A 21,457-nucleotide genomic window follows, 5' to 3' on the forward strand; every position below is an offset into this window, starting at 1 on the left:
ATAGGTATAGTAATAACCACCTAAGGATTATTGTTTTCTAAGCATTGAATGAAATAACAAAGTCCTTAACTTAGTGTCTGGCACATTGCATAGCTCAATAAATGGTGACTATCATTTGTGCTGATGGGCTTGGTAACTCCGTTGTCTGCAGAGGCCATGTGATGTGGCACAGTGCTTACTGTGCAGGGTTTAGAACCAGACTGCCTGGGTGAGAATCCCAGCTGCACTACTTACGAACTGTGACACCTTCAAGAAGTTTCTTAACTCTGCTGCCCCAGTTTCCTCCTCTATAAAATGAGGGGACATAATACTACCTACCTCAGGTGTATTTGAAGATTATATGCTTTAACACAAGGAACATGCTCAGAACAGTGCCTGACACATAGTACGGGTTCAATAAAAACGTTAGCTGTTATTATTTAAAAAATTACTGAATATGAGCTTCCTGGTATTTTGGAGGTATTTTAAGTCCAGCCTGGGCATTTTATGATGATTAGACAGGCCCAGCTATAGACATAATTTGCCTGAAGACATGGCATTTCTGGATGTTTCGGCATCTAGCCCAGTGATCCTGCAAATAGCCTTTCAGTAAATAGTTATTGTAAAACTCATTAACCCAAATAGTTGACACCAAAATCTGAATGAGTTCACATTAGTCCTTACTGTAAATCATGTTATTTAAGATTTTATTCTTGTTGCACTTTTCAAAGTTGCTATATGTAATCCCTCTAGGAAACCTAGTTGAGCTGGTTTGACATAATTCTGATTCAAGATTACTATTTGGATTGTTCGTCTTCTCAAGCACACAATAAGCTTTTCATCAGGCAGATAATGTCTGTCTGATAATACCTGCCAGTGACCTAACCATCCACATTGGTGACAGAGATGCTACATCTCTATAATTCCATTTCTTTTCTACCTCCTCCCCCTCAAGGGTGGGTGCTAAAACTAGAGCAATGAAGACTTTTTTCTCTTGGCATGCCATCCTACTTTTTAAAAAAATGTATATATAGCTCAAGAGTTACTAAATATATGTATACGTAGCTCAAGAATTACTAAATGTATTTTGTACCTGAACTTAATAATAATCTTTGAATAATAAAATCTACTTAATTGGCATAGTAGTCAACTCCTTACAAATATTTGTAATTATTTGGACATTATATGTTTATCAGTGTTATTAAATGGATTAGAAATACAAACTTCAGCATACTGGACCACTTCTAAAAGTCTTTCATGTAGTGTATTCTAAGTTAATAATGTAGGAAGTGAAATCTTGTAGACCAGAAAATATCACTATTAGACAACATTAACCTCACCAAAAAAAACCAAAAAACAAACAAACACACACATATATATATATATATATATATATATATATATATATATCAGATCCTAGAGAATATCCTTACATTGTACTTCCAGGTTTGAACCTAATCACCACCCTTTTGAAAACTAACGGCACTCAAGATATACATAAACTGAATTCATGGTTGGTTTGGGAGATTATCTATAATATACACTTGAACATTCTTTTAAAATAAGAAATACACAGTATCACAGGAGAAAACCTCAGCAACTGAAAAGTACAGAAAAGCCTTTTCAGAGAGGTCACTGGAAAGTAGTATGGCTAAAAGAAATCTCCTTCTGATACACACCCAGCTAATTAATTTGCATTTACAGAGAGAACGAATTTTTCTTACTCCCACTGAACTTAAAAAAAAGAAAAAGAAAAAGAAAAGCAATGAAAATCCACTAAAATCTCACACTATCAATTTAAAGTTTTAACGAACATTTTTCAAGAGGTTAGAAACGCCATATTTTCTTTTCCTTAGACTAAAACCATTCGCAATTTGCCATAATCTTTTTGTTATGTTGTACAATAACCACATCGAGTTTGGAAGCTAATGAGAACCAACAGGGGAAAGGTTTGCATGCCTTTTCCTTCTCTAGATGTGTTATTTTAATATGCTAGTAATTGTCAGCAGCATTGCCAATGAGTACTCAAGACTACAGGAAAAACATGGTACGTCTTCCTTGCTCCTTGGCTGTATCTAACCGCTGCTCCTTAAAGAGGGCTATGAATGAGAACCCCTCAGGAAAATCCACAAAATATAGCATGCTTGTCTCGATGTTGATTCCTCACATAGGTAGTAAAACGCCCATAATGAGCAAACACTCTCCAGATAATTGTGATACCCATTCTTCGTTTGATACCTCTAGGTTAAATCACCTGGGCCCCTTCAGGCCTGGATTCAGGCAGTCATCCAAATGCCCTGCATCAACAATGCCAGTCTTTCAGAACTTACAATGTTTAAGTCACGAGAGAATTTGTTGAATAACCGATAAAATCAGTGGGATATTTTGGCAGTAGTGTATATGCATGGTGGTTATTTAGAGGCTGAATTTAACGACTTCAGAAGATGCAAGTTTTAGAAAGTGCTACCTCAGAGACATAGACACTTCTTATCTTAGTTATCACACTAAGATTTCTAGAAAATTGGATAAGAAAGTAGTATGAAGGGAGTAAGGTTATCCAGCATACAGGAGCCAGACATATTAGAAATCATGGAAGGAACAATTTAAAGGCCATTTTGCAATTACCATCTGATAATTATTACCCAGAAAAAAACAGACTGTGTATAAAATAAATCTTTCTGCATGTAAAATAAAATGCCTTTTTTTCTGGGACATTTGTAAATGCCCCGGAAAGGAAAAAAGAATACTCCAAAGAGGAATTTTGTTTAAATAGTATGAATATAATACTATCCTTCAAAGTATAATACTACCCTTTAAAAACTTCAAAGTTTTCTTCTTTGTTGAATGAATTAAATTTAACCTCACCTGAATTCCCTGGCTTTGGTTGGTATGAATTGTGAATTTTATTTCCTTTCTGAATAGAACATGCTAGTAGTTTTTCTTTGAGTATATTTAAATTCTTCCATTATATTGTAGATGGCAAGATACCATGAAAAAAAAAAACCAAAAAAACTTAAAACATATTCTTTTAAATTGATTGTGGTTATAAGGGTACTTCCAGAAAGATTCTCATAACTCTTGTAAATGTGAAAAATAAATGTCTAAAACTTGTGCACATATAACAATTGTATTGAGTTAAACTTATGGGACATACACTACATAACTATTTCTTGCTGCAAAGCTTGTATCAGCATACTGTGTGTCTTATATCTCTTCCTTAGCACTTTGATCACATTTAAGTATTGGAAAAATCATTGAGTTAGTTGTTACTAAGTGTTCTCATCTTTAATGCCTTAAACAAATATATTAATGCCTCTTAAAATCATCACCACCGTCATCATCAAAAAATGTTTATTGCATACTTACAATGTTTTAGGTGCTGCAAATACAAAAAAATATATGGCATGGTCCACATGACACTTAAGAGATTCAGGTTCTTGTTGCAGAGGCCGCACCGGTGAATATATAAAAAAACATAAATAACGTTACAAAGTAGCATGTACTAAGTGCCAAATGAATCAGTAAGCTCTATAGCAGTGGAAGAACAAATGATCACCAAGCATTGGAATAGTATAGGCCTTGTATGTGAGGAAGTATAGGGGGAAAGGATGAATATTAATTGGGGGGAGGGGTTAAACACAGAGGAATAGATGTTTTTGTGTGAGAATTACATAGAATTATGGTACATTGTTTGAATATCATGCAAAAAGAATAAAGTGGGAAGCTAAAAATACTAAGCAAGAAAGCAGTTCTCACTAAGAAAATTTCCTTATTAGAATCATTCTTGTTCGTGTTCTAACCTCTGTGATAATATTAAAGTAGGTAAACATCTCGATGAGGGGCCCAAGTGTAATGAAACCTGCTCTAGGCCATGTATTTGGGAAAATTACATTTTTATTTGGGATTTTAGTATCAGATATCTATCTCCTAATAATACTGACCTGAAACTAAGACCAGAAGAGTTCTTCTATTTTAAAAATCCTGTTACATATTCATTTAATAAACACTTACTAAATCCCGACTATTCTAAGACAATCACAAAAGCTCTTTCCAGCTCTGACTTCTCTCAGCTTCAGTACTTCATGCTCAACTGTTTCCTGGATCTTGCTTGGATGTCAGTCTAGTGATACCATCCCTTAGATATGTATGTAGCAGGATTTAGTATGCCCATGTTTTGTTAATTTTTCTTATTTTGTCTATGAGAAAGATTGGTCTTTAATTTTCTTTTTTTTTCTTCTTTGTAATGTGTTGTTGAATTTTGTATCAGGGTTATGCTGGCCTTGTGAATTGAGTTAAAAAATGTTTCCTCTTTTTCTGTTCTCTGGAAAAGTTTATATAATGTCGGTGTCATTTTGTTATATAATACTAGTGTTATTTAAATGTTTGGAAGAATTCATCGAGACTTGTTTTCTTTTTTATGGGAGGTTTCATAATTACAGATTTAATTTCTTAATGGTTTTAGGACTACTTATATTTTATATTTCTTCTTAGGTCAGTTTTAATAAGTTAAGATTTTTCTGGGAGTTTTTTCATTTGATTGAAATTTCAAATTTATTATCGTAAAGTTGTTAATAATGTCTGTGGGATCTGTAGTGACATCATGTTTTTTATCTCATATATTGGTAATTTGTGTATTCTCTCTTCTTGATCTTACTTATAAGGGGCTAAACATTTTCTTAATATTTTCAAAGAACAAATTTCTGGTTTTTGTTTAATTCTTTCTATTGTATGTTCTTTTTCTATTTTTATTTATTTATTTTTTGCTCTTAATAATTTCCTGCCTCTTTTTAGGATTTTAATTTACGGTTGTATTTCATTTTTTAAAATGAATGCATAGATCATTGATTTTTGGGGGGTATTTTTTTTTTTCAAATATATACATTTAAGTATGTGAATTTTTCTCAAGCATGACTTTAGAAGCATACCACAAGTTTTGATGTGTTGCATTTTCATTGGGTGGTAAATTATGCTGTCACACTTTTTATCATTGTGTAGTTTAAAATATTTGCTATATTTTTCTGGATTATTTAGAAGTGTATTAATTTCCAAACATTCGGGGACTTTCTACTTGTTTTCCCCTTCTTGATTTACAATCAAGTTCCACTGAATTTAGAAAATATACTTTATATGATATCAGTCCTTTGAAATTTGTTGAAGCTCGTCTTGTAGCCCAGAAGATAGTCTATTTTTTACATAGTCAATGCACCTTTAAAAATATGTTTCAGAGTGTGAGGTATTTTATGTGTCAATTACACCAAACTTGATAATTGTGTATTACAAATCTTCTGTTTAGTGTTTCAGCTCATTCTGTATTTACTAAGAGTGATGTTTATCTGCTTTTAGTTCTGTCAATTTTTGCTTATATATTTTGGAGCTTGGTTATTAGGTATATATTCAGATTTATATTAGGTTGGTGCAAAAGTAATTGTGGTTTAAAAAGTTAAAAATAATTGCAAAAACTGCAATTACTTTGCACCAACCTAATAATTGGCATGTGATTCTGATAGATTTGACCCTTTTGTGATAAAGATACGTCTTTTTATTTCTAGTGCTGTTTCTGTCTACTGTATTTGATACCGTCTTTTGTGTAGTGTTTGTATGACATTTTTTTTCCATCTTCTTACTTTTGATGTCTCTGTGTCCTAATGGTTGTCATTTATAAGTAGCATATCATTGGATTTTGAAAGTCTTCGTCTTATCTCTGGATCTATCTGGTGATTTTTAAATTTGATTTCACACATTGTTTTTGAAAAATGGAACTGTTTTGAGAGTCTGAAAGATATCTTCCTCCAGATAGCATTTACTATTGCTTTTGATGAGCTGTTCATTTAAGACCATATCACCCTAATGCAATATGGATTGAACTGATTAGAAACTGGGGTTCAGTCTTTGTGTGATCTATTTTTTTGGCCTACACTTCCACTAGTTTTTGGTCCCAACTGAAGTTCTGGAGCTATTACCTGGTCATATCCGTTTGGTGGGTTCTAAACTCAATCTTTGTCTCTCTCATCCTTTGAGGCTTCTAAAAGTTCTGGTCAATTTCTTTCTTAGCCTCTCAGCTTCCATTCACAAATAAACAAGGGCCTTGAGGTAAGGAACTACTCCAGTGTTGGACTCTCTTCTTTGCACTTCCCGTTTCTCTCCTCAAGTATTAGTTGCTGCTTTTATAGCTCTCTGATCCCTTCAAACATATTTTAATGATATCATCCAGCTTTTCTAGGTTTTTTTTCAGTGAGAGGTTTGGACTGACCAAGCCAAACTACTATAGACAGAAATAGAAGTCTTTGAATATATCGAGTTTGATTTTCCCTTGTAGCATAAACTCTGTAATAATTGGGATTTTTACTTTTTTTAAAAATTTGTATCATAGGTGTCTAGAACAGTGCCTGACATTTAGTAGATCCTCAGTAAATATTCATTTGTTGTTTGTTTTTGTGGCTGAGCAATAGACAGTCTAATTTCTGAGCTGACTGTGTTTGCAACTCACAGTAGCCATGGGACTATCTATTAAATATTAATGAGCAGAAAAGTTATGGGCTTGTTAAACTGTTATTCCAGAACAAGGGAAGATTGCTCCACAGAATAAATTTTGAAAGAGTTATTGAGAGCTAGAAATACAATTGCAGTTTATCATTTCTAAAATGTACTTTATTCAAGTCAATGTATTGCGAATGAATAACTAAATCAATTTTTAAAAAGTATTTCCTGAAGGAAAAGAAAATGGTCAGTAAAGGCAATTCTATCAAAGATGTTCAGCAAATTATGCAGAGCAAGAATAATGCCGTTTTTATTCCATTTTTACAATATATGGAAATATTTTTTGAGCAAGAATATCTTTAGATAATATTTAAAAGTGATCATAATTAGTCTGAAAATAAAAATATCTTAGATATATATATATATATATATATATATATATATATATATAAGCATGTCTACAAAACACTCTATGTGGTATGGCAAACATTAACATATCGAAAAATGAACAGTTCTAAAACTATAGCAGGGGCATGGTGAAATAGAAGGAGAAATACAGCTCAATAGTGGCACATAAAAGAAGCTAGAGAAAAGTTCTTTGTAGTCAAGAGGTCACAGCCAGTTTGCCCTGCGCTTGGTGTGCCTGGAACAAATCCTTGCATTCCTTCTAACTCTCAATTGGCAGCACAGTGACCAAATTATAAAAAGAGGATCTAAGGGAAGAAAGGCAGCTTAGAGCAGAGGGAGCGAGGTAACATTTATTGAGGGTCTTCCTGGGCCTACGCACCTTAGTAGGTGTTCTCAGGTACATTAGCTCACATACTCTTCCAAAAGTTCTGTGAAGTTGGAATTGCTCTGTTGTCCACATAGTACAAATGAGAGAAAGTCAGTAGTCTGCTTCAATCTGACTCCAGAACTTGTTGAGACATTTCTACCATACCAGGCTGCCTCAGAGGCGAAAAACTTAACAACACCATGAGATAGAGGGAACTGAAACTGAGGGAAGTTAAACAACTTGTCCAAAACCACAGGGTTAGTGAGTAGCAGAGCCAAGAGGTAGCCATAAGCCTTGTAATGGTTCCACTTTCCATTCTACAAGACCTTTTTAAGAAGAAATAAACCATTTCCTCAGTGATTTCTGTATTTGTACTTATACTTTTCTATATTGTGTGTTCTTCTTCATTTTTATATTCCTGCGCCCAGCACCTGGTAGATAATCCTTATTCAGCAAATAGTTGTTGAGTGCTGACTATGCAGACCTATAGGTATGAAGAGATGGCAAACATTAAAAACAATTAAAGCAGTTTAATTAAAAAACAAAACAAAACAAAACAAAAAACCCAGACTGTCTAGGCCGATGTGTGGATCATGGCAAGGTCATAATGGTGAACAGTTAGAGATCAGAAACGGCACTAAATAGACACCTGAGAGGTGTTCCCGTGCGGTGGTTAAGAACACAGACTATGAGCCACACGGGACAGAGCTCACATTCTAATTCCACCACTTACTAGTATGACTTGGGTAAGTGACTTTATTCTCTGTACTTGTTCCTTCATCTGCAGACTGGGGGTTGTAATGCCACCTACCGCCTAGAGGTATCATGAGGGTGAAATGATTCAATAAGTATAAACCACATAGCACAGGGGCTGCACATGTAGCACTCTCCAAGTGTTTGCTCTTACCTTTGCTCAAATATGAGCTCCACGTTTCCTCCACGTTTCGGCTCCTTCTGAATTGCTTTCTTGGGAGGCCTAATGAAATGGTAAAAGCAGCCATGGATCCTGATTCCTGCCTACAGACCTATAAAACTTAATGACTGGAACATAGGTAGCACACTGGTTTTTCCATGGATTAATGCGGATACTGATGTGAGAAGGACCTGGATCCACAGTATGCAGACCTTCCCCCCACAAAGCTATTTGGATGTTGCTCTTCCTATAGCCTCTTATGGAATGTTATCACCTAGGTGTGCCCCAAATGCACACACAGAATGAATGATGAAGTTTATGACGAAGTGAACTCTGGATTGAGTGAAGTTCAATGACACAAACTCTAAGAATCTGGATACTGTCCCTGGCAGCTTCTTAAGAAATGTTAGTTCCCTTCTGCTCTGCTTGTCCCTCTGGCCCATGTGATCAGTCTTCCTGAGCCCGCCTGCCAGCTCAGTGTACCCTCCTGCTTCACACACACGGTTCCTCATGATGAATTGAAGGTGGCCTAGTCCGTAGCGTAGGCGGCTTGTCATCAAGTTGCCTTGGATGCTGATCCTGACTCGATGCCTTGGTTTTAGTGACTGGGCCAGGTCTGGTAAATTTTATTTCTAACTTACTCTTTCATCTTTGAATCTCTTCCCATATTCCTGGCTAGGAGCTCAGTTTATTCACAATTAGATGATTTGTTCTTTTTAGGAAAAGCCTGGCCCACAGAGGCCTCGATGCTAACGTGACCAGTTTCCTACACATTGCTTTCTTACAGACTCCCTACTGCCAGATGCTACTCTCCCCCTCCCCAAATGAGCATGAATTAGTCCTTGCCAGACCCCTGTGCCACAGACTCCTGCTGGCCTCTGCCCAGATTTGTATTTCTGGCACCAGAGTCTAGCCCCGTAGTCTACTTCTGAATTCTAGCATTAACGACCACCACCCCTGCATGTTTCTTGTGGTGACTTTAAGATGAAGCTACCATGTAACATAAAGGTCTCAATCAGCAGAAGAGATTCTAGAGGATTAGAGGGAGGGGGGAAATTGTTTTCTCCGAGCTACTATTCATTTTACTCCTAAATACAGAGTGTGGTATATTATTTGCAAAAATGCCTACTATAATTCCTCTCTTCTCTGTATCTATATACCTTTGTGATGTGTCCTTCCTGCTCTTCCTTTCAAGAGGTGAAATCTGTTTTTACAGTCCTGGAATATGAACTGAGACACGGACTTGCTTTGGCTAATGGGATATTAGAAAATGGGGCATAACTCAGAACTTAAAAAGTGCTTGTGTATTGGGGTTGCCCTACCTTGCTACTTTTGGAACTATGCTACTGGAGAAACCTGAGCTGGCCGACTAAATGCTGGAGACACAGGGTCCGGTCACCTTTGCCTAGCCAACTTCCCGGCATGTAAGTGAGGCCGCATGGGACCAACTAAGACTCAGTCAGCCCACTAGCAAAAGAATCACCAGCTGAGCCCAACCCAAATTGCCAACCATTAGAGTATGAGCTGATAGATGAGTGTGTTGCTTTAAGCTACTAAGTTTTGGGGTGGTTTGTCACAGCAAAAGTTAGATGATTCAGAGAGAATCAAGACCATCATTATTAGTCATTTTGTGTGGACCATTTGTATGTTTTGGTCAGTTGTGTATGTCAGTTGTGTGTTATGGTAAGGTTATTACTGCACTTGAGATGAGAGATATATAATGACTTAAAACACTTATTTAATATTTTTGGTTAAGATGGAGGGATGTTAAATGATAGGAGAATAAAAATAATAGTGATTTATTTCTTCCCTAGCCTTTTTTAGAAGGAGACTTCAAATTCAAAGTTTTTCTTGAAAATTTGTGTTCAAACTTAACATTTTAAATATTGCTTTATTTAGCAGCCCAGTTTTTTAAAATCAGATTCTATACAAATAAGTCTTCTGTTCATGAAACTGAAAGTTATTTATTCCTGAGCAGCAGAAAGTGCCTTTTTATATCAAGCATATTATAAACCATGGAAATTTGGGATTTCTAAAACTAAGATGGGTAAGTCTTCTCATTAACTGCTGGAGGTTCAACCCTGTGAGTTGGATCCACTTTTATAATTTGTGGGGTAATTTATCCTTAACCCCTATCATTAGACTGAATGCAGTTAGAAGAATTATGGCATTCCATGTTCAATCCTAAATCAGATGCACAGTGAATAACAGCTAGCCTTATATTACCAGCTTCAGTATGTACTGGAGAACCTTAATCCTTTACAATAAAGCAGACCCATAACTTGTACTCCAAGTACAGATGACTTGCCAGAGAGTCCATGTTAACAATACTTATCGTAGCCAAGAACCTAAAAAAATGGCTTCCAGCCATCAAGATATTGTTGGCAATCTACTGGTACGTGCCTTGAATTTTCTTGGGGTTGGGTTGTGGAACCATTTTCATGTAGCACGTGCTCTGAGTCACAGGCAACATGCTTCTTACAACCTGGGGAGCCTAGGATGCTGACAAATGATGATGGCGGTGATTTGAACAAATTGTGCACTTGCAGTGATGGCCAAATGTCTGGGTTTGGCTCTGTTTGTGACCATCGCGATCCGCCCTGGCCACACTTTTCTGTTGGTTTATAACACTTGTAAAACACATATGCAAACATATTGAAAAATTAAAATTTGAAAGAAAGAAGAAAGGCAGGAAGGGAGAGAGTAAGGTGAGGGAGGGAAGGAAGGAAGAGAGAGGACCTGAGGAAGGAAGGGACAGAGGAAGAAGGAAAAGAGGCAGAAAGAGAAAAGTGGGCATGGAATCTGCCTGTCCAGGAAAATTAGCCTCAACAGAATTGCATATATGAAATAATGCCCAGGGTCTGAAGTTAAGGCTAAGTTTTAAACAGATCGGTCAGTAAACTTTGTGCATGGTTTCTTCACTCTGAGAACAATCCAGTAATTCTGGAAACATACAACTGACGTAGCCTCAGAAAATTCTGCCTTAGACACATGCTTTACTTTGTGGTGTTGCCTCATGGTTACTTTTTCCCCCAAATGATATTGTTATGCTTGTATATTATCATGCTGAGTTTTGTACCATAAGGATTACATTTTTGTTATTTATTCATAGTGAGGCATAACACTGTATGAGTATTGTATATTAAACAGTTATATTGGAGGTCACCCAAGAATGGAAACATCTCCTTTAAGATACTATTTTTATTTAACGAGTATAATAGCATCAAGCAGGATAAGAGCTGTAATGGCTAAGGAATGGCGACTGGGCAATAGTGATTTGTTTAGGGCTTTTGTGTCAGTGTAAGGATTTCTATGGTTATACTTGATGGAGTACAGCATAGGGAATAGAGTCAATGGAATTGTAACAGCTATATACGATGTTAGAGGGGTAGTAAATTGGGGGAGGGGGTTATCACTTTGTGAAGGGTGTAAATGTCTAACTGTTACATTGTTTTGTACACCTGAAATTAATAAAAAAATATTTCTATGGTTAAAGATAATACCTGGATCCAAAAAAAAATATGTAGGGCAGAAATTGTACGTAATTAGATATAAAATAATTAACGAAACAAAACTGCACGTATACTCCTCCTATGGAGGAAGTACACTTAGCAGGAGTGTACATGGAAAAGAATCAAGGGTCTTAGATAGTATAAGTCAACAGTGTGAAATAAATCCTAAAACAAGTTGATCTTGAACTGTATTTATGGTAACTACAGTAAGAGAGGCAAGAATTTACTCCATTCTGTGCTGATCATTATGTAGTTCAGATCTGGGGACATCAGCAAACTGGAAAGCATTCAGAAAAGAGCAGCAAGCATGATGAAAGAGTTTTTGTATGGAGAATAGCAGAATAAATGAGTTATTTTGTTTAGAGAAAAGAAACTTGAGTATGATAGCTTTAATAGTTATGATGTTTTTCATTGTAAGTAAAAGAAAAACCAACTCAAATTGGTTTTGATAACAAAGGTAATTTAAGGGCTCAGATAACTCAAAAGTTCAGAGACAAGTTGGATTTTAGGTGAGGCTCAATCTAGTGGTTTTGTTCATCTCTCTGCTTTGCCCTCTGCAGTTTGGCTAAAACTGGCTTCTTTGATCAGCATGTCTGCTGGCAATTACCAGGGCTTTGCGCTTCTTCCATATAACTAGCGATTCTGAAAACCCTTTTTCCTCCTGTAACTCATTGGAAGGAAGAATTTTTCCCCCAATTCCTGGAAAATATCTCTTATATCTCATCAGCCCGAATTGGGACACATGCCAATCACTAAACAAACCATAGGGGCCATGGGAGAGTGTGTGCAAATTAGCTTAGCTTATGATATCTCTCTTGAGCTGAGATATCATATCCATCAGGATTATCAAGAGAAACAGAACCATTAAGAGATATACTCGTCCATACGTATATATGTATATATGTGTAAGTAAACACACACACACACACACACACACACATTAGTTCAAGGAATCAGCTCACACAACTGTGGGGACTGGCATTTGTGAAATTGGTCGGGCAGGCCAGTGGGCTGGAAACAGACATGATTGTAATGTTAGCCTAACATCTCCAAAATACTTCATAGTAACACCTAGATTAGTGTTTGATTAATACTTGGGTACTATAGCCTATCCAAACAGACACAAACCATCACAGATCTGGTTAATTTTTCCCAGAATACATAGTTGAAGCTTTGAGGTCCTGTTGGAACAGAAAGATTGGCAACTAAGAGGGCCAATAAATATCCCTTACAAAAGCTTAGTAGATATATGAAAGGCTGGCATGACTTACAGGTTTTCAGTTGTTTTACATGGACTGATATCAGGGACAAAAGTTATAGAAATGGTGAGGAAACAGCTGTCAACTTAACTAGAAAAGAAATGGCTGGAAAAAAAAGCATTGAGTTCTTATTACTACTTGGCATTAAAACGTGAGCTAGATTATTGTGGTATAAGGCCTAAATTAAAGCCCAATAATATGTGTTCTTAAGATCCATGGAAAACTGGGAGAGCCTTGCATTGCCTAACCACAAATTCTCCTCCCCACTGTGCTCCCACTATAAGGTTCCTTAGCCAAATGATCCTCCTTATCAAAGGGATCAGTCACAATACCTGCTTATCCCTGAGTAGCACGTTTCAGGACCCTGCCAGCCATGGAATCATTCAAACAAGCCAACCACATCCTCTCCTGGGAACCAAGTGGCACCTCACCCTCTTGATACTAAACAACCTACTTCTTATAGCCTCTGGGTGCCCACTCTGCTCCTGAGTGGAGTCCCAGTTTAGCCCTGCATAGCATGTGGTATCTTCCTCCCTTGGGCTGTGAATATATGGGATTAATAAACTGTCAATCTCATCTGTCCAGTGTCAAATGACATGTGTTTGGCCATTGCTGTAATCCTAGAATAGGAATCACTCCCTCACCAATGAGGTTAATGGGAGGTGATTAAAACTATGACTTTCCTCCCCGCACCCCAGCAGTAATATTGGAGAGGAAAAAGATTCAACCAGCAGTTCAACATTGGAATAAATGATTTGTGAGTTGCCCTTCAATCCCAAGATTCTATTATTTGTTTCCAGTGCTCTGTTAGCATTCACTTTCTATTTTCCAAATGCAGGCATACCTCAGAAATAATGCAGGTGTACTGCACTGAAGCAAGTATCTCAATAAAGTGAGTCACATGAATTTTTTGGTTTCCCAGTGCATATAAAAGTTAAGTTTACCCTATGCTATAGTCTATTAAGTGTGAAATACCATGTCTAAAAGACAACGTACATACTATAATTAAAAATACTTTTTTGCTAAAACAATGCTAGCCATCATCTGAGCCTTCAGTAAGTTGTAATCTTTTGGAGAATGGAAGGTCTTGCCTTGATGTTGACAGCTGCTGCCTGATCAGGGTGGTAGTTGCTGAAGGTTGGGTTGGCTGTGGCAATTTCTTAAATAAGACAACAATGAAGTTTGCTGCATTGATGACCTCTTACTTTCACAAACAATTTCTTTATAGCACATAATATTGTTTGGTAGCGTTTTACCCACAGTAGATCTTCTTTCAAACTTGGAGTCAGTTCTCTCAAATCTTGCCACTGCTTTATCAACTAAGTTTATGTAATACTCTAAATCCTTTGTTGTCATTGCAACAGTCTTCACACCTTCCCCAGGAGTAGATTCCATGTCAAGAAACCACTTTCTTTGCTCATCTGTAAGGAGCACCTCCTCATCCATTCAAGTTTTATAATGCGATTGCAGCAATTCAGTCACATCATCATGCTGCATTTCTAATTCTAGCTTATTTGCTGCTATTTCCCTGACACCTGCAGTTACTTCCTCCACAGAAGTCTTTCTCCACCTCAACGTCATCCATGAGAGTTGGAATCAACTTTTTCCAAATTCCTGTTAATGTTGATATTTTGACCTCTTTCCATGAATCACAAATGTTGTTAATGGTATCTGGAATGGTGAAAGATTTTCCAAACTGTTTTCAATTATTTTACCCAAAGTCATCAGAGAAATCACTGTCTATGGGAGTTACAGCTTTGCAAAATGTACTTAATGAGACTTAAAAGTTGGAATTACTCCTTGTTCTGTGGGCCGCAGAATGTATGTAGTGTTAGCATGCATGAAAACAACATTACTTTCCTTGTAGTACTATTAGATGACTTGGGTAACTAGGTGAATTGTCAATGAGCAATAATATTATTTTGAAAGGGATCCTTTTTTCTGAGCAGAAGGTCTCAACAATGGGCTTAAAATGTTCAGTAAAAACATGTTGAAAACAGATGTGCTGTTATCTAGGCTTTGTTGTTACATTTATAGAGCACAGGCAGAATAGATTTATCATAATTCTTAAGGGCCCTAGAATTTTTGGAATGGTAAATTATCACTGGATTCAACCTCACATCACCAGCTGCATTAGTTCCTAACAAGATAGTCAGCCTGTCCTTTGAAGCTTTGAAGCCAGGCATTGACTTCTCTCTAACTATGAAAGTCTTTGATGGCATCTTCTTTCAATATAAGACTGTTTCTTCTACATTGAAAATCTATTGTTTAGTGTAGCCACCTTTGTTAATTATCTTTCCGTTTCCCTGAAAATAAGACCTAGCCAGACAATCAGCTCTAATGTGTCTTTTGGAATAAAAATTACTATAAGATCCAGTATTATATTACATTACATTACATTACATTACATTACATTACATTACATTACATTACATTACATTACATTACACCTGGTCTTATAGTAAAATAAGACAGAGTCTTATATTAATTTTTGCTCCAAAAGGCGCATTAGAGCTGATTGCCTGGCTAGGTCTTATTTTCAGTGAAACACAGTAGCTAGATCTTGTGGAGAACTTGCTGTAGCTTCTACATCAGCGTTTGCTACTTCACCTTGCACTTTTATGTTACGGAGACAGGTTCCTTCCCTTAAACATCATTAACCAGTCTCTGCTAACTTCAAACTTTTCTTCTGCAGCTTCCTCACCTCTCTCAGCTTTCACTGAATTGAAGAATTTTAGGCCTTGCTCTGGATTAGGTTTTGGCTTAAGGGAATTTTGTGGCTAGTTTAATTTTTATCCAGACCAGTAAAATTTTCTCCATATCAGCAGTAAGGCTCTTTCACCTCCTTCTCACTGGTGTGTTCATTGGAGTAGGACTTTTCGTTTTTTTCAAGAACTTTTCCTTTTCATTCACAGCTTGGCTGTTTTGTGCAAGAGGCCTTGCTTTTGTGCTATCTTGGCTTTTGCATGCCTTCCTTACTAAGCTTAATCATTTTTACCTTTTGATTTAAAATGAGAGATGTATAACTCTTCCTTTCACTTGAACACTTAGAGGTCATTTTAGGGTTATTAGTTGGCCTAATTTCAATATTGTTGTGTCTCAGGGAATAGACAGGCCTAGAGGGTGGCAGAGGGATGGGGGAATGGCCAGTCAATGGAGTAGTCAGAACGCACACAACATTTATTTATTAATTTTGCCATTTTATGTCGGCACAGTTTATGTTGCCCCCAAACACAATAGTAACATCAAAAGTCAGTGATCACAGATTAACATAACAAATGTAATAATAATGAAAGAGCTTCAAATATTGTGAGAATTACCAAAATGTGGCACAGAGACATGAAGTGAGCAAATGCTGTTGGAAAAATGGTATTAATAGACTTTTTTGAAGCAGGTTTGCCACAAACCTTCAATTTGAAAAATAACATACATACGACAATAACAAACTATCAGAAGGAGAAATTAAGAAAATAATCCCATTTACAATTGCTTCAAAAACAATAAAATTCTTAGAAATAAATTTAACCAAGGGAGCAAAAGACCTTTATTCAGAAAATTATAAGCCATTGAAGAGAGAAATTAAAGAAAATGCAAATAAATGGAAGCACATACCATGCTCATGGATAGGAAAAATTAATATAGTTAAAATGTTCATACTACCTAAGACAATATACAGAGTCAATGCAATTCCTATCAAGTTACCAATGACATTTTTCACAGAACTAGAAAATATCCTAAAATTTACGTAGAACCATAAAAGACCCTGAATAACCACAGCAATCTTGAGAAATAAGAACAAAGTATCATGCTGCTTGACATCAAATCATACTACAAGCCTATAGTAATCAAAACAGCATGGTATTGCTGTAAAAATAACAACATAGATTAGTGGAACAGAATAGAGAGCCCAAAAATAAATTCATGCCTATATGGTCATTTAATGTCTGATAATGGAAGCAAGAATTTATGTTAGTGTAAAGATAATCTATTTAATAAACGGTGCTTGGAAAATTGGACAGACACATGCAAAAAAAAAAAAAAATGAAGCTGGACCACCTTCTTACGCCATATGCAAGAATAAATTCAAAATGGACCAAAGACTTAAATGTACGACCCAAAACCATAAAACTCATAGAAGAAAATATAGGAAGTAAATTTGCAGACATTACTCTTAGTAATATTTTTACTGATATGTCCCCTCAGGCAAGAGAAGCAAAAGGAAAAAGTAAAAATAAAACTAGAAAGATTTTTCACAGCAAAGGAAACCATTAATAAAAGAAAAAGACATTCTACCGAATGGGAGAAGATATTTGCCAAAGATACATCTGATAAGGGGTTGATAGCCAAAATTTATTAAAAAACTCAAACAACACCAAAAACACAATCTAATTAAAAAATGGGCAGAGGGCTTGAAGAGACATTTCTTTAAAGAGGACATACAAATGTCCAACAGACATGAAAAGAATGGTCAACATCACTAATCATTAGAGAAATGCAAATAAAAACCGCAATGAGATACTACCTCACCCTGGTCAGAATGGCTGTCATCAATAAATCAACAAACAAATGCTGGCGAGGATGTGGAGGAAGGGGAACCTTAATGCACTGTTGATGGGATTGCAGATTGGTGCAACCACTATGGAAAAAAGCATGGCGGTACCTCAAAAAATAAAAAAATGGAACTACCTTATGATCAAGCAATGCCATTCCTGGGTATCTATCCAAAGAAATCCAAAACATGAATTTGAAAAAATATATGCACCCCTGTGTTTATCGCAGCGCTATTCACAACAGTCAAGATACGGAAACAACCGAAATGCCCATCAATAGATGATTAGATAAAGAAACTGTGGTATATTAACACAATGCAGTAAAGAAGAATGAAATATTACCATTTGCAACAACATGGATGGACCTAGAGGATATTATGCTAAGTGCAATAACTCAGACAGAGAAAGGCAAATACAATATGATCTCATTTATATGTGGAATCTAAGAACAGACTCAATGAACAAACAAAACAGAAATAGACTCAGAGATACAGGGGGAAAAAAACTGAGTGTTGCTAGGTGGAGGGGTGGGGTGGATGGGGAGAAGGTAAAGGGATTAAAAAGTACAAATTAGTTATCACAGTGTAGCCACGAAGATATGAAATACAGTTTGGGGAATATAATCAATAATGTAAAGATTTTGTAGGGGGTTGGATGGGCACTTGTCTTATTAGGGAGACCATTTCATGAACTGTGTAGATGTTTGACCACTGCACTGTACACCTGAAACTGAAGCTGAATAATATGGAATAATATATGTCACAGGATGTAGAATGCAGCACAGGGAATAGAGTCAATGGAATTGTAAGAGCTATATGCAATATATATCAGAGGGGTGGTAGATTGGGGGAGAGGGTTATCACTTTGTGAGGAGTGTAAATGTTTAACTATTACATTGTTTTGTACAGCTGAAACTAATAAAAAATAATACAGGTATTGACCTTAAACATACATAAATAAATAATAAATAAATACATAAATAAATAAATAACACACAATATCTGCAACGCGCAATGAAATGAAGTATGCCTGTATAGATATAGCAATTTGTTTGTCTCGCCACTATTAGCACCCATCGGATTGTCATGCAAACTATTTATTTATACATCTCTGCCTCTCAGCTCAAAGCTCAGAAAGCCATGCTTTATTAATCATTTTATACATCCGAATAGTATAATGACACATCGCAAATATTCAGTGAATATTTATTTGGTGAGTAAATCTGAAAATCACTATCTTCATCAGAGTTTGAGAAAACATTGCCAATGAGCTGTGAAGTTCTTCTTAAACAGCATAATCTACAAGTAAATATCATAAACATAAATTCCTCAACACTGCTGAAATCCACACTCACCCACCTGTAGAAGGAGGGAATGAGGTCTTGGGAAGGTTGCCCAGTTTTTCTCTTCTCATTCCCCTTCCAAAATGTATGCCAGTTGCCCTAAGGCTTCTGAAGAACCCTGGAGGCAGCATCTCACTTTGTGTAGGAAGGAAAATTAGTATAGCTGCAAGGTGATCCCAACTTCTTGCCTGTCTGTCGAGTTTGAATGCTCCATTCACTTCAGAATCCCTGCTGAGAGCTAAAACATTGCTCCTGCAAGGAAGGATTTATTTTAGGCATAGTTTCATTCTTCAGGTGCGCAGCTTCACAGCACTCCTATCCTAAATTGTGAGAAAAATATAGGGAAAGGTAAAATGCTTGGCTTAAAGATGTTTGATATATCGTGTTTTTTGTGTGTGTGTGATTTCTATTTTATTATTTATGGTATTTAAATTGACTTACTAATTAAATTATTCTTATTTTTTCAAGTCTTACTGAGATAATAATTGACATATAGCACTGTTTAAGTTTAAAGTGTATAGCGTAATGATTTGACTTACATAGAATGTGAAATGATTTCCATAATAAGTTTAGTTAACATTCATCATCTCATATAGATACAAAAAAAAAAAAGGGAAAAAATGTCTTTTTTATTGTGGTAAGGACTCTTAGGAGTTACTTTCTTAACAACTTTTATATATACCAGACATCGGTGTTAACTAGTAATCATGTACATTATACCCCCAGTATTTATTTATCTGGAAGTTTGTACCTTTTGATTACCTTCATCCAATTCTCTTTTCCCCATATCTCATCTCTGGTAACCACAAATCTGATTATCTCTTTTACTAGAGAGAATTTGGGTTTTGCTTTCACTCTCTCTTTTTGATTATCTCTCTCTCACTCGCTTTTTTTTTTTTTAATCAGATTCCACATAGGCTATTTGTCTTTCTTTTTCTGAATTATTTCACTAAGCATGATGCCGTCAAGGTCCATTCATGTTGTCACAAATGGCAAAACTTTATTCTTTTTTATGGCAGAATAATATTTCGTTTTACACACAGACGTGCACACAGACCACAACTTCCATTCATTCCCTGATGGACACATACGTTGTTTGTATGTCATGGCTATTGTAAACAATGCTGTTATGAACATGAGGGTGCAGATATCTGTTCACAAGGGTGTTTTCATTTTCTTTAGATATAGTCTCAGAAGTGAAATGGCTGGATCATATGGTAGTTCTATTTTTAATTTTTGAAGCACCCCCATACTGTTTTCCATAGTGGCTGTGCCAATTTACACTCCCACCAACAGTGCACAAGGGTTCCCTCTTCTCCTCATTTCACCAGCATTTGTTACCTCTAAATTTATTCTTTTGATTGGTTTTCATATGCTTCTTTTCCTGACCCAGAGATTTAACAACTTTTTAAAAGAAAAAAATGAAAGACCTGGTCTGACAAAGGAATTTTTCAAATTCATTAACTTAGTGCATACCTTCAGGAAGGTATACAATGAATTGTGTTTATTAGCAAGAATGAAATCACATTAAATCACCCCTGGTATTGAAACCAAAGACAGAGTCTCCATATCCATATGTCTTTATATACTGCTACGCATGTGGTTGGCACTTAATAAACATGTATTAGTTAAACAGTTTAATCTAGCATGTGTGCCCTTACATTATTAAGAAAGATCTTAATATAACAGCAGTGTTTTCTCCATCTCCTGGATTTCTTCACAGTAAACAGATCCGGGCTCTTCTAGGTCAGTTCAGCCAGGCAGAAGCGTTATTAATGAGAGCTGGAGTACAGCCAGGGACTTTGGATGGAGTTCTTTTGGATCTTGGATGTTCCTCCATGCAACTTGATGCTGCTGAAAGAGGTTTTTCCCTTCGGAAGGATGGCCCCTTGGACATGAGAATGGATGGTGGCAGGTGAGTATCGATAAAGCATTTCTCCTCACTACAAGAAATCAATTTCTCGAAAGCACTCTGAATTTAATTCCCTTTTAAGACTGCAGAATTCCCATTACACACCCACACCTAACATTATCAATATATAATAAATCAGTTTTGTTTGCTGCTCATTATAGCTTTAGTGTTTCTCTAGATTTGGGATTCTGAAAGAAAAATCATTGCTGTCTTTACCCAAAATAGTAAAGAGGACGACTTTCATACTGATTATCTTTTTTACGAGTACAGCATGAGCTTTTAGACTACTAGCAATATTGATAAACATGATATTGAAACAGCAGTTCCATTTTTATGCTGGCCTCACTATGTCTCTTGTGAGAAATAAAAGGAACTATATTTAATGCATATTTTTTTGAATACTGCATATAAGTCAAGATCCTAGAGGTCAGCACTTGTGTGTTTTTCTCCTGTGTCTTATACAGTGCCTTTGGTTCCAACTTCTTCACAAAAAAACGAGTTTATGGTAACTATGTCAAACCCAGTACCCTGCATAGGACAGTCTGTACTTCCTTTTTATTCCTCATCACCCTGGATATACTAGCATTTGTTCTCCATTATTCAATACATATATATTAAACAACACAAAGAAGATCACATTCTAGGAAGATACAGGATAATTTCTTTCAAATCTAAATGAATTTTAAAAGCTTAGATTAGCACTTTCCTCTATGCCCAACAGTGGCCCAGGGACTGGCC

The 21,457-nt window shown here is 36.2% G+C and overlaps 1 protein-coding gene across 6 annotated transcripts in view; it reads left to right on the top strand.

Moving 5' to 3' along the window:
* The window catches only part of METTL15 (methyltransferase 15, mitochondrial 12S rRNA N4-cytidine), a 181,157-nt gene that overhangs the window by 107,971 nt on the left and 51,729 nt on the right, over positions 1-21,457 (top strand). For all 6 annotated transcript variants that reach the window (XM_019749183.3, XM_019749182.3, XM_088791710.1 and 3 more), the window contains one exon: positions 20,531-20,722. In XM_019749183.3, coding sequence (XP_019604742.3) covers positions 20,531-20,722 — 192 coding nt within the window. The remainder of the gene's footprint in view (positions 1-20,530; positions 20,723-21,457) is intronic.

The sequence above is a fragment of the Rhinolophus sinicus genome, chromosome 14, assembly GCF_057876585.1.
Source record: "Rhinolophus sinicus isolate RSI-liver-muscle chromosome 14, RSI-T2T, whole genome shotgun sequence".
Lineage (NCBI taxonomy): Eukaryota > Metazoa > Chordata > Mammalia > Chiroptera > Rhinolophidae > Rhinolophus > Rhinolophus sinicus.